Source organism: Notolepis coatsorum, assembly GCF_963971535.1.
Source record: "Notolepis coatsorum genome assembly, chromosome: 19".
Classification (NCBI taxonomy): Eukaryota; Metazoa; Chordata; class Actinopteri; order Aulopiformes; family Paralepididae; genus Notolepis; species Notolepis coatsorum.
The window spans coordinates 77196134-77211102 of NC_140183.1; the positions used below are offsets into that span (position 1 = coordinate 77196134).

Sequence of the window (14969 nt, forward strand, 5' to 3'; positions counted from 1 at the left end):
GGATATGAGGACTGTGTGTATGTGTAACTAGGAGGGATATGAGGACTGTGTGTATGTGTAACTAGGAGGGATATGAGGACTGTGTGTATGTGTAACTAGGAGGAATATGAGGACTGTGTGTATGTGTGTAACTAGGAGGAATATGAGGACTGTGTGTATATGTAACTAGGAGGAATATGAGGACTGTGTGTATGTGTGTAACTAGGAGGGATATGAGGACTGAGTGTATGTGTAACTAGGAGGAATATGAGGACTGTGTGTATGTGTAACTAGGAGGGATATGATGACTGTGTGTATGTGTGTAACTAGGAGGAATATGAGGACTGTGTGTATGTGTAACTTGGAGGAATATGAGGACTGTGTGTATGTGTAACTAGGAGGAATATGAGGACTGTGTGTATGTATGTAACTTGGAGGGATATGATGATTGTGTGTATGTATGTGTAACTAGGATGAATATGAGGACTGTGTGTATGTATGTAACTTGGAGGAATATGAGGACTGTGTGTATGTGCAACTAGGAGGGATATGATGACTGTGTGTATGTATGTAACTTGGAGAGATGTGATGACTGTGTGTATGTATGTAACTTGGAGAGATGTGATGACTGTGTGTATGTGTAACTAGGAGGGATTTGAGGACTGTGTGTATGTGTAACTAGGAGGAATATGAGGACTGTGTGTATGTGTAACTAAAAGGGATATGAGGACTGTGTGTATGTGTAACTAGGAGGGATTTGAAGATGGTGTGTATACTTGTAACTAGGAGGAATATGAGGACTGTGTGTATGTGTAACTATGAGGGATGAGGGATAGGAGGACTGTGTGTACGTGTAACTAGGAGGGATATGAGGACTGTGTGCATGTGTAACTAGGAGGGATATGAGGACTGTGTGCATGTGTAACTAGGAGGCAAAAAGACACATTTCCATTGCCTTGTGTACATTGACAAAAAAGTCATCTCTCCTTCTTCTTCTTTTTCCACTAAGCCTGTATTCACCTACAAAGCCTGAATGGGAGAATGACCCGTGGGGACTGTATCGCCGGCCTTCCCGGGGGGGTCCTTACCTGTATGTGCGGTGCAGCTCCATCACCTTGTCCTCCAGCTCTTTGCTCTGTCCCGGGGCCAGGCTCAGCTCCTTGACATAGTCTGCCCCGTGGACCTCCGGGTCGTACTCCCCCAGCTCACACTGGGCCGTGTAGGACCCCAGCAGGGACAGCGTCACGAAGGAGCAGGGGAGGATCCCACTCAGGATGTCCTTCCTCAGCTGGAGACACAGGTAGTACCTGGAGGAGAGGGGAACGTATATCATCATCACCGACATCCATGTTGGGGGATCCCCCTTTGAACGGCCCGTCTGAGGTTTCTCTCCTGGCCTGTGGTGCTTCTCTCCTATTGCTAGGTTTTTAGTGAGTTCTTCCCTCATCTTCACTGGGGAATGTCTGGGAGTGTCGCATATTTGGATTTTATGGTGGATTTTTGTTCTTGATTTATTGTGATGTTTCTTCTTGACTTGTTTAAAGAAGACTTGTACGGCCCATTGGGGGCATTACCTTGTGATTTGGGGCTTTAGAAATACATTTTTTATTTGATTTGATTTGATAACATAATATTGGTTCTTCGACAGCGATGATGTACATTATGTAAACGACAGTAGGAACGTCAGCTGTGACCGCAGACACAATGACTCTTTTGAGTTGTATTAGTGGAGACAGATTTCACACACACACATCACTGTGCTCTATGAGAAGAATTGACTCCTCTTAAAAGAGAAATACACTGCCAAGAAATGTATATACAAGACTCTATATACTAGGGCTGTATACACATACTGTATATACGGCTCTTTAACAGATTGGATTTGTTTTGAGAAGTTGTGGGCTTTCACTCGCATGCATTCAGCATACACACACACACACACACACACACACATATTTAGTTATTTAATTAAATCGCAGCCTTTTTTGCAGTTCTATAATTGCACAGGCCGACATCGCGATTGCAACTGTGTTTGGGTTAATCGTGCAGCACTACCACAGAAATGACCACCATCTCTCATTTCACTTCTTACATTCTGGTCGCAAGACAGGTCGGTTCTTAAACGCGCCTCACATTAACACGAAATAAGTAGTGCTGTCAGGCGATACAAAAAATGTATCTAATTAATTACAGGATTTGTAATTAATTAATCTAATTAATGGCATTTTAATCGCATAACCATTTTATGCCTGATATTCTATATTCTATAATCATATTTCAAATTGCATGTGTCCGGATGGCAGAATTCAGTACTGTATCTACAAAACCTTCTGTTTAATCATCTTCCACCTATTAATTTGCTTAGCTTTTTCAGGTCTGGTCAATTTGAGCATAGTGTTATTCACAGTCAAAGATAAAAAAAAAAATTATTGATATTCTCATTTGGTTCATTACAATTTACTCAAGCCTAGTAACAGACACAGTATTTCGGACACTGGGAATACATTCCCTAAGATCCATAGATGTCCCTAGAATCAGATACCAAGAACATGCAAATGGACCGTATAAAAAAAAAAGTCTGTAAATGTGTATTCTACGTTCTTATGGAATGAATGAGATAAAAAAAAAAAATATTAAAAAAAATAAAAAAAAAAATACAAATGTGTAATTAATTTTGCGTTACTTTTCATAACGCAATAATTTGTTATGTAATTAATTAATCTAATTAACGCGGTAAACTGACAGGCCTAAAAATAAGCTGAAGTGGGGTTCAGCCAACATGACCCTCATATACAGAACAGCCTGCAAAGGGAGCTGAGGTTGGAAGTGCCTTGTACCTCTGAATGATTTTAAACCACAGATTTCCCACATATTCATGATGTATAGAAAATGTATAACTCCGATCATCTCTGCTGATGTGTGCTTGATGCGTAAACGACAACTGGCATCCTTCTCTGTTACTGGTTTTATAAATGTCTCTTTCAGTTTTCATTTTTTGTATCAGACCAGTCTAATTATGGCTTCTCGCCATTGCAGCAGATTTTTCTTTAACAAGCTTTGTGTCCGTAGGTGTGTACGGTGTGTTTTAGCTGAGATCAGCCTAACTTATTAAATGCCATTCACACTGCCATTGGTGTTGAAAAGGGGTACATGATACTCCATGAGACTTGAAAGTTGTTTTAAAGTCGCTAGGCATAATGTAACTCAGCCTTCTGAAAACCACTGAGTTCTTTAACTTTCACCAACACTCTACTAGAAGCTCCGCACGTCAAAAATTAGACTGGTGTGGTCCTCTAAATATAAACTAGGATTAAAATCCAAAACGAACCTGGTTAGGTCTTCTGTAAGCTGAGCTGGATCAGGAGGGTAGAACTTTGCGCTGAATGTAAACTCATAGGTAGCACCTGGAACCTGTTTTCGGATCTCTTTGGCGGGATCCATCCATGTCTGAGGAAAACAAACGGGGACAGCAAAAAGGAAATTTGCCTATTACAAACCGACTACCGTTTGGCTTAGTGTGGTAAAAACAAAAAATTGTCAAATTGTTGAATTTGGATAGGAGGAGTCTAGTCGGCTTACCTTACTGGTGGGAGTTTCCCAGTTGGCCAGGCCAAAGTAATCTTTCTCCATCAGGTTGAGATGGTCACACACCTTCGTGAGGAGCTCCTGGCATTTCGCGTGTTTCTACACAGGACAGAGGGGGCTTTGTTCAGCACTCATGACCGATCATAAACATTACAGAAGAGAATAGCATGGAAACGGAACGCCAGAGAATAGAAGTGGGAAGTGTCTCACGTCAAGCTCACACTCGAACTGAGTGCTGTCCAATAAGGTGACTTTGCACTGCATGGTCTTCTGTCGTTTAGAAGGCTTGGCCTCTTCCGCTTTCTTCTCCGTCTTCTTCTCTTGTTTCGTCTCCTCCCCCTCCGCCTCCCCCCCTTTGGATCCGTCCTCCTCCTGTGCCGCCACCACCGGCTCCTCCTCCGTTTGCACCATGTCCTCCTCCTCCTCCTCTCGCTGCCCGCCCTCCACCTCGGGGTCCTCCTGTATTTCGGCTTCTTCCCGGTGCTCAGCCTGGGCCGGCTAAGTGAATTAACACAAACGGTTGGAATGTAAATGAAAATATATACAGTATGAAAAATATGTTCTTTCTACAGCTCGATCTTAGGATGCTTTCAGACCTCTAGTGTGGCGGGTTTCGCTGAGCAAGCAGCCCACAAAATGAAAGATTCATGACGAGAGAGAAAAAAAACATGGGAGCTGAAACTTAGAGCGAAGCTGATCCGAGCCCGGTGTTCCTCTCTAGTACAGGGGCGAGCAACCTTAGGCACGAGTGCCACCATTGGCACGCGGTATCTTAACCAATGGCACGCTAGCAAGTGTGTAAGAGAGGAACCTTTTTGGAGATGTTGAAGTGTCCTCTCATCCCCATGCCGAGTTACCTCTTTCACAGCCATTGGCAGTTGCACAGCCTGTTATTTATGGTAGGTTGACTGATATATATCAAGGCTATTTCGGGGTCAGAGCCAATCAGAAGGGTCAGTCTGTTGTTGTTTGCCGAACATTGAGTGTTACACTTTTTGAGACCAAACGTGAGACAACTTTAAAGGGTGATGCAGACAAGGCTGAATGTGTCCAGGTATGGCAAGCAAGCATCTCATAAAGACGGCAGCATTCTTGTATAGCGCTCTTATATAATTATGAGAGGATAATGGTTATTAAAACTATTACTATGCACGTTGCCTATATGGATGGAATGGAATGGATGTGGTGTCATAATTAAACTTAATGTTAACCTTAACACTTTGGTTGCCTTGGGTTAAATTAATGATATACCATAGGTTGCCGGCTCTATTTGTCTATGGAGAAGTACCCCTTCTTTGCATGGCTATAACTTTTTAAATTCTATTGCTACATTGCCATTATTAGGGCCCATTCAAAGTCCTATATGTATTGTTCATTGTGTAGCAACGTTAAACTTTTTCATTCACATATTCATAGTAAAGTATGGTCTAATGTATAAGTATGTTTTCATCTCTTTCTGCAGCTTTCTCCAGAACGTGATCTATAGCCCCAAATGCATTATATTGATGATGCAATACAGTTTTATGGCAATCAGCGCGATATAAAAAATTCCAACTAGACGTACTTCTAGAAGTTACTACACGTCATCTGATGTTGACCGGATGGGCTAGGGGGCGTTTATAATTCCGTGGGCAGCGTTATACCAATCATCTAATGTGGGTCAAATGTTGATAATAGCAGTTAGTATCGAAGACGGTAACGTTACACGCTGAAACTCACCCCAGTCTCCGCGCGCCGTTGGGCGATCATCGTCGAGTTGAAATCTTATCATTATGGGATGTAAATTTACCCGGTCCATCTCCAGCTTGTATAATGGTATATACGTCCAAATCATGTTGTTTATCGAGTTATTGGCAATCGATCACTGTGTAGTGTGACGAGCCAGAGTCGCGGGACCTATAGCGAGCGCCGGAAGTACTACGGTCGTCTAGGACAACCTCTATTCAACATCCTGTTTGGCGATTGCGCCGATCGGCCACCAGATGGCGCTCCTGAACCGCCAGAGAGCTCAGTGGGTCCTGCTGGTGGATCTCAGGCCAGCGGAGGGGCATTATGAATCCGATCGCAGATTTTTGAAATATTGATATAAGGACGCTGTACAGCGTCCCCCGGCAACTTGAGCATGGCCAGCAATGACGTGAAAAGACGTTTCATGGCAGTCAAAGTGTTAATGTTGATATGGCACACTGGTTAACAAATGGCACTTTGTATCAAAAAGGTTGCTGACCCCTGCTCTAGTACAATCCTGTCCGCAGTGGGAATCTGCTGTTTCCCTGCGTGTCAGGGCCGCCCCGCCACCAGTGCGTCGACGGCCTGAGAATGTTCTTCTTTCGCCTCGTTCAAACTCTCGCCTCTTTTAAACTCTCGCCTCGTTCAAACTCTAGCCTCGTTCAAACTCTCGCCTCGTTCAAACTCTCGCCTCTTTTAAACTCTCGCCTCGTTCAAACTCTCGCCTCGTTCAAACTCTCGCCTCGTTCAAACTCTCGCCTCTTTTAAACTCTCGCCTCGTTCAAACTCTCGCCTCGTTCAAACTCTCGCCTCTTTTAAACTCTCGCCTCGTTCAAACTCTCGCCTCGTTCAAACTCTCGCCTCTTTTAAACTCTCGCCTCGTTCAAACTCTCGCCTCTTTTAAACTCTCGCCTCTTTTAAACTCTCGCCTCGTTCAAACTCTCGCCTCTTTTAAACTCTCGCCTCTTTTAAACTCTCGCCTTGTTCAAACTCTCGCCTCTTTTAAACTCTCGCCTCGTTCAAACTCTCGCCTCTTTTAAACTCTCGCCTCGTTCAACGCCTCTTAATACATTTGGCTGTTTAAAAGAAAATGGAGATGAAAACTGGTGATCTGGATGCAAATATTAACACGCTTAAGAGAAACACCGGAGAATAGCAACAAAAACTGGTTGATCGGCTTTGTTAAACTGGTTAATCAGCTTTGTTAAACGTGTGATTTATTGGCTATTTTCCTGTCCAGGTTCCTATTGCATTCTCATGTCAAACAAACAGGGTCCACTTGGAAGTGGACCAAGACCAGGTCTCTCAGGTGGGGAGATGAGGGGTACAAACCCGGTTTAAGGTAAGGGGTGTGTGGGTGCAGGAGGAAATGGTTAGAATGAGAGCTCCAGGTATTGACAATGCCGATGCTACATAGCCTAGTCTTGTATACACATTATTATACGTTACATATAGGGGGGTGACCGGGGTTCAATTCAACCACGCTAAAAACAAGACGGTGTGAAAGGCGAGTACAATTGACCTCTCGCGTGCGGCCCGCACTCACCTGGGCCTCGGCGCTGCTGAGGGACTGCTGGTCCGGGACCTGCTCCATCTCGGGCTCCGTCTTCAGTTCCGGCTCTGGGGCTGCGATGGGGGCTTTCGTCTGCTCCTCGGCCGCCTGCTCCCCTTTCACCACCTCCTTCCCCTTCTTGTTCCCCTTCTCCCTCTTCACCACCTTCTCCTCCTCCTTCTTCATCTCCTTCTTCTCCGCCTTCTCTTCCTTCTCCCTCTTCTTCTTCTCCTCCTCTTTCTTCTTGGCCTCCTCCTTCTCCCTCTCCTCCTCTTTCTTCTTGGCCTCCTTCTCCCTCTCCTCCTCTTTCCTCTTGGCCTCCTTCTCCCTCTCCTCCTCTTTCCTCTTGGCCTCCTTCTCCCTCTCCTCCTCTTTCCTCTTGGCCTCCTTCTCCCTCTCCTCCTCTTTCCTCTTGGCCTCCTTCTCCCTCTCCTCCTCTTTCCTCTTGGCCTCCTTCTCCCTCTCCTCCTCTTTCCTCTTGGCCTTCTCCGCCTCCCTCGCCTTTTCTTCCTCCTTCTTCTTGGCTTTCTCCTCTTCCCTCTTCTTGGCCTTCTCCTCCTCCTCCGCTTTCCTCTTCGCCTTCTCCTCCTCTCTTTTCTTCACCTTCTCCTCTTTCTCCTTCTTCTTGCCCTCCTTCTTGTTGGCTTTCTCTTCTTCTTTGGTCTCCTTCTCAACTACCGCCGTTTTGTCCTGTCCGTCCTCCTCTTTCTTCTTCTCCTCTGATTCCCCCTCTTTTGGCGTTTCTTCCGTCCCCTCTGCCTTCTCCTCGTCCCTCTCTTCCAGGGAGTCTTCTGTCTTCTCTTTCTTTGTCTCTTCCTTTTCCTCTTCTTTCTTCTTCAGGTTTTCCTCCTCTTTCTTTTTCTCTTTGTCCTCTCCCTTTTCCTCAGCTTTTTTCTTACCCTCTTTCCTTTTCTTTTTACCCCCCTTCTTCTCCACCTTTTCCTCTTCTTTCCTCTCCCCTTTCTCCTCCTGCTCCTTGGGCTTCTGGACCTCTTTCACCTCCGCTTTTTCCTCCACTGCCTTCGCCTCCTTCACCTCGCCCTTCGTCTCCTCCGGCTTCTCCTCGTCGCCCTTCTCCGCTCCGTCCTCCCTGCCGGCCTTCTCCTCGCCGGCCTTCTCCGCCTCGAAGCCCTCGCCCTCCGAGCACTGGGAGCGGCGCTTGAGGAAGTTGGAGAAGAGGCGTGAGAGGCCCTTGCCGGCGGAGGTCCGGGTGCGAGGCTTCAGCTGCTCCTCCTCCGGAGAGGCGGCGGTGCCTTCGATGGGGCCAGGCTCAGACGCCTGGGTGTCCTGGGTCTTCTCGCTCTGCTGCCCCTCAGGCTCCGCTGCTGCTGCCGCCTCCGACGGTGACGCCGCGTCCGCCTCTGGCTTCGGCTTGTTCTCCGACTCTGGCTCGGCTCCGCTGGCCTTCTGCTTGCCCTCAGTGTCCGCCTCGCTCACCGCACTCGCCTCTGTTGTCATGGCAGCCACTGGGAAGGAGAACACAGGTGGGGTCAAGAGATGGATGGAAAGTTCATGGCAGCGCTGTACAGTATGTGAAGGTGCACAGCGTGGCTATTCTTAGAGTATACAACAAACTGGATTAGGAACGTGCCGTGTCCTGGAAGCGGCAAAGCGCTATTAGGAAGGGGAGGAGAATCCCGGAGTGCTTTGGCGTTCATGAGCAAGTGTTCCCTCTACTACATGGGACTGAAGTCGTGGCTGGGATGAATGGGAGTCAAATGAGCAGGACGTAGAAAATCTGACTGTAAATCTGTAAAATCTCAACATCAGCTAGCTTAATAGCTAATAATAATTTTCCAATGCATCCATCCTAAGGTTGAATCGCATCGAATCGTGGTCAAATGAATATTGAATCGTTGCCTGAAGAATCGTAATCGAAACTAATCGTCAAATATTTTTCACCCCTATTATTGACCTATAGTCCATTCATGCTGAGTGAATCAGTTCCCCCAGCCACATTTGTGTATTCAACATGTTTGGGGGAATTAACTGATCGAAAATGTATCGAATCGAATCGTTGTGGGGTCGAATCGTTACACCCCTAATATCTGTACCCTTACCTACTCTTACTAATTACCCTGCTGGCCAGTATGACTTACTACCATAGTGTCTTTGTATCATGTAGGAACTAGGAAGTGCCAAATTCATAAAGGTGGGACTGCTACCAGTGCACCTCAGGTGAACAGATGAAACTGAACTAGGGATGCACCGATCCGATATTGCCGCCGATATCAGTAAAATAGCTGGATTGGGTATCGGGAAAGAAAAAAAATATATATTGGATTTTTTTTTTTATAATAAATAAAATAAGAAATAACCATTCAGTACATTTATATCTATGTGTTCATTTGTTACATTTAGTTTCACTAAGTTAGGAAAGTAATGTTTTATGAAGCCTGATGTTGCCTTGCACAAAACAATGATCCCAGTCTCTTCCACACAGTGACAGTGAGGCATACAGTTTATTTTCTGTCTTTGTTTACAACAAATCAAAAACACACTTGTGATCCTTTACAATTCTTAAAAACAAAATATATTTTAATATAAAAAAATATAAAAAACGTGGATTACATTTTTTATTGGTATTGGCCGATACCCAAACCCAGGTATCGTATCGGGACTGAAAAAGTCGGATTGGTGCATCCCTAAACTGAAGCACATGTTCAACATAGTAAATGGTACAGCCCCAAGCTATCTGAAGTATCAGATCAATATGGTCCATATGCAGCATGGACACAATACCAGGCCGGGCCGCGTGAACACTTTAGGCAACAAACATGCGCTTCCGCGTTTCTCTGATTGGCCGAGCGCCTTCCGCGTTTCTCTGATTGGCCGAGCGCGGCTCCCCCTTAAGCTCCAGGAGAGAGGAGAGAGGCTGAAAACCCGCAGTTCAATTGGTTTGTCATGACAAACTAATAAAAAATCGCCATTTACCCGGTGGCATGGCTACAACAACACACAGTGACTACTAGCCCCTTACGTGACTGCGGTTTGCAAGTCACTGTGTGTTGTTGTAGCCACCGGGTAAATCGCGATTTTTTATTAGTTTGTCATGACAAACCAATTACATAATCCAACATATGTGTAAAGGCACAACATATTCCAGTTAACGGTATATTTTTTTAATGATTCGTTACGGCGCAATCAATACTTCCATGCGTTCGGGACCTCCATGTTTTGGGGGTATTCATCAGAAAAATCGGATCCGGGATTCGGCTCCCATCAGTCGGGCAAGAACTGCGGGTTTTCAGCCTCTCTCCTCTCTCCTGGAGCTTAAGGGGGAGCTTAGTATTCCTGCCTCTGAGGAGCGCGTCTCGGCTCATGCGCGCGCTCGGCCAATCAGAGCAATTCAGAGCAACGCGGAAGCGCATGTTGGTTGCCTAAAGTGTTCACGCGGCCGGGCCAGTGTTCGCTCTTGTAAGGTGCCGCGGGTCAAGTCTATGGCTCAGAGCTTATTTTTCTACACCGGTATCTCAATGTGGAACAGCCTTCCACTCAGGATAAAACTGTCAGGATCTATTTTATGGTATTTCGTCAGGACTCAGGATGTTATTGACTTGTTTTTAGATGTAGAATATGGATTTGTTGTATTGGACTTTTGCTTTATGTGTTGATGTTTTATATGTTATTTGTGTATTATGTCCTTTGGTCAGAACATCGGGGACCCTGCTGGAAATGAGTGTTGTCACTTTTGCATGTCATCCCTTGGATTTGTTGTGTCTTTGGATCCATAGGGCCTAACAAAAATAATAGTTGGTTTCAGGTTGGTTGTCAGTTTGGCCATGGGTAGGTAGGGAATTTTTTTTTTTTTTTTTTTTTCTTTTTTATTCTTTCCCACGGCGACTATGGATAGGGAATTTCTTTATTTAATTAACCCTTTCACTGCCACACGACAGAAGGTTAGCCCTTTACTATCACACAACCGACGGCGATGCTCCATCATTAGCATCATTAGCTCCGCTAACCTTCTGTATTGTCACAGTGAAAGGGTTAACCGGCTGTCGTGTGGCAGTGAAAGGGTTAAAATGTTCACAACAACATGGATGCATGTACTCTGCCAGCATGTTTAATATCCATAATACTAAATGTTTGACTAAGATTTCTATGAAACTTTATTCTAAAAAAAAAAAAAAAAAAAAAAAATGATTTTTTTTTTTTAATATATAATTTTTTTTTTAAACTCATAAAATATATTGGGTCGCACCTAAATCGGCAGGGTCGGTCGGCAACCTGAAACCAACCATTATTTTTGTTAGGCCTAAATAAAATCAATCAATCAAAGACTGTACATATTAACACTACAACTCTGTACACATGTACACATCTGATTAGCACTATACTAATTTTACCCATTTTAAATCACCTGTACAACATTGTATATTACTACTGCACTTCACTATTTACAGTACATTTTGCACTCTGCCAAACTACCTTTCTTTGTACTAACTGCTGTATGATGACAACAATACATTTAAATCTAATCTAATGAGACTAGTTTGGTACAATTCAGCTAATGTTTGTTCAAAAGCCTCCACAGCAACTGTGACCATTGATTGAACACCTGCAGTGCTGCTGGCGCAGGTCAAGTCAATGTTAATGCTTCCTGTTTATGATGCTAACTCGATATCTAGACTGCGCTGAGCCTGGAAGCCCTGCCTGTTCCACAACACGTGACCGAGTCCAGCTGTGCAGTAGCTACAGAGGTCACCGCGGTGATACAGTAGTCCCTGAATATGGCCGTCGCTCAGATTTTCAGAACATTTATCATTCGTTCTGTTTGAAGGCCATAGTCCAGAGTTCGTCCAGTAAACAAAAATATTCAATATATTGTCATAACTGTGAGCATAGGCCTACATTGTTCTCGTTATCAATGTAAATATAGTAACAAATCATGAAGGACTTCCCGTTTAGCTTCCTGACTCGAGAACTATTAGAATGTCTGACCACTTAACCACCAAAACCATGCACAGACTACAACGTATGAAGGTATCATGCCAGTTAGAGTACCTTGTGTATACTGCACCTTGTTTATACCATTTATTTTTTTAAATTATTTTCTCATATTTTTATATTCAGACATCATTTATATATTTATGTCTTGCTACTGTTCAAATCAAATCAAATTTGATTTGATTATGATTTCTACTGTTACCCTGCCCATACCTGTACCCGCCCCCATGCTGCTATGATGCCTGAATTTCCCCAGGGGGATCAATAAAGAAATATCTCATCTTATTTTTCTAATTGCCCTAAATGTATGTGGTATATAGTAAATAAGTGGCCGATTGTAGTGTGCAAAAAAGAACTTCATGGTATACACACCATTCATCATTCAAGTTATTGTTAGTGGCCCACTCTCGGTGGAATAACTCAAACGAGATGAATTCCATAAAACATTTGGTGAAATAAATAAAAACAAGATGAATTCCATAAAAAATTAAGCCAACTGCCACCGACGGATTATAATGCTAACACGTATGCACAGCAGGAGTTATGAGGGTGCATCCCATTCAACCACACAATGGCTTCTCTTGTTGGGAGACTTGAGTTTGTGTCTGGGTGGACCTCCGCAGGCAAGCGCACTCACAACAGTGATTTTATCACAGGCTCATTAAAACTCACTGACACAAAGGAAGTACAGTATTCTGCTCTATGTGTCTGCCGCCTATTGGCACAGCCAGGATCGTCCTTTGCCAATCCAGGCGCTTCCCAGGTCCATAAGAGTCGGCAAACCATTTCATATACTAAAGATAACATATAGCGGGTGCATCGGTCCGGACATTCCACACGCACGTTTATGCCGCTCGAAAACATTTCACCTGGGTTCAATGCGTCTGCCTGGCTATAGTTTCAGCAGGATAATAATAGCACTGTTACCGATGTACGACAAGACAGTGCAAGTGTGTTGCTCGCTTAATTGCTTATTATCCAAAAATGTGGTGCAGTCAATAGGCCTTCAGTTTTAATGAGCCACCAGTTCATTAACGTGGCCGTGGTAATGAGGGATGTGGCATATCCAGCTCAGAAATAGGCTGAATCACACGACTGACTGAAATATACTGAGGGTAATGGGTATTATGCAAACACTCTGCATCGCTCCCAACTCTGTGTAAAGTAGCCTGTGCAGCGTCTCTGCGAGAGGGATATGGCCATCACGTCTACCTGCGGTAGGGTTGGGTTCTGTACTTTTATGGGTACCAACTTCCGAGTACCAATCAACGCTAGATCAATCTGTACCAAATTTGGATACCTTTACATGTTTAGAGTAGACAAGAGGGAGCCTTTTCCACTATATATATATATATATATTACTGTCCCATCTCTTGGGTCTTTGGAAAGACCAGACGAGGTCAGAGAAGTTTGATAATATTAACTGAGGATGACCAGATAATCTTGTGTGTGGTGTGTTACAACAATAAATAACAAAATGTTCTAAATAAATAAAAATGTTGTTATTACAGAGAGTTAAGTACCCAAAAAAAGGTACCGTTGGGTACGGATATTGAATTCCAGGAACTGGTACCGAATCCCGATATCGGTTCAAATGTGAACGGTACAACTGTCTACAAGCCTAACCCGCGGTCTCTAGGTCTCGATTGGCGGCTGACGTGGCTCCCGCTTCTGTCTCCTCCATTATGTAGTTCACGTCTCGTCACGTCTGCCCGGGGTGGGGGAGGGGAGAAGCCAGACAGGGTGGTAGGCAGGCAGGCCGGTCTTCCAGATGTACCAGGGCTGTCAGTGCCCGAAAGGGTGTGGCCTGCTCCTCTATATACACTTCCCTCAAGCACTATAGGACAGCGGGGAGGAGGGGGAGCGGGGGCACGGAGACCAAATCCTCTTTAGCCCTCCCATTGTTTGTGTCCAGTGACCAATAACTGTGCTGCACACTATAACTAATCTGCCTACCCTTCCCCCCACACTACCCCCCACAGGCCTGTTCCCTAGGTCACCATACATACATACGCATACACACACACACACACACACACACACACACACACACAGGCACGCATGAGCGCTCACAGGCTCCTCTGGGTATTTTAATGCCCCGTCATCTCAATTCTGATTGTCAGGAAACAGACGTGCCCCTAATGGACCAGCTGAGCTCGTGTCTGCTGCCTGCTCCATTTTGTGTTTCCCATCTAACATCTCTGCTTGGGGCCAGCTGAGCCGGGCTAACCCCGGAGCATCAGCAGGGCGCTCGCACCGTGGCTGCTGCCAAGCGGGCGGCGGTGGTGTCTCGTTAGCGAAACACTAGCCGACCGCGGGGTAATAACGGAATGAGGTGAAATTCTGCAATCTTGCATAAAAAAAACTCTGTCCTCATTTCCGTCTAATTAATTCCGCTAATCAGGTAAATTATATATGAAGTAGGCTGCCCCCCGGAGCAAAGCACGTCCTAGCGGAGCTGCTGGATGCGGTGCAGACACAGGGTTGGGTTTAGCCCCTTTCGGGTCTGTGATGGACGCCAACAAGGTTGGACGAGTGAATACACAGTCCCTTATACTTTCATAGAAAAATCCCTAACTCTGTCTCACTTTTCTCTATCAAAACGCTCGTTGTACAAGTATCCCAGATACATTTCAAAGGTACTCACAGTTGCACGAGGGTTTCGGACAGACAAACGCTAGGGTTTGAAAGCTCGGCGTTGCTAATAAACATTTAAAATATTTTTTTATAAACTGGTCAACACGCCAGAGCACAGCGGAGGCGCATCAGGCACCCAAAGCCGGAAATAAAGCCGATTTGAGCCGTGTTGACCAGTTTATAAAAATTATTTAAAATGTTTATTAGCAACGACAAGCTTTCAAACCCTAGCTTTTGTCTGTCCGAAACCCTTGTGCAACTGTGAGTACCTTTGAAATTTCTCTGCGATACTTGTACAACGAGCGTTTTGATAGAGAAAAGCGAGACAGAGTTAATTGTGGGATTTTTCTATGAAGGTGTATAAGGTACTGTGTATTCACTCGTCCAACCTTGTTGCCGTGCATCAGAGACCCGAAAGGGGCTAGGTTGGGATCAACTCAGGACTGATTTTTAGCAAATTTCAACCGACTCCCGATTCTAAATATAAAGAAAAAAGGGGAATGCCACCCATTTTAAGAATTCACACGTTCTTCCTGTT

General features: G+C 44.8%; 1 protein-coding gene across 5 annotated transcripts in view; it reads right to left on the reverse strand.

The window, feature by feature from the left end:
• Window positions 1–14969, reverse strand: part of LOC311246682 (protein 4.1-like) — an 82716-nt gene that overhangs the window by 44050 nt on the left and 23697 nt on the right. For all 5 annotated transcript variants that reach the window (XM_084336883.1, XM_084336882.1, XM_084336886.1 and 2 more), the window contains exons 2-6: window positions 6839–8310; window positions 3775–4062; window positions 3559–3663; window positions 3308–3426; window positions 1068–1286 (exon numbers count right to left, since the gene is read on the reverse strand). In XM_084336883.1, coding sequence (XP_084193009.1) covers window positions 1068–1286; window positions 3308–3426; window positions 3559–3663; window positions 3775–4062; window positions 6839–8310 — 2203 coding nt within the window. The remainder of the gene's footprint in view (window positions 1–1067; window positions 1287–3307; window positions 3427–3558; window positions 3664–3774; window positions 4063–6838; window positions 8311–14969) is intronic.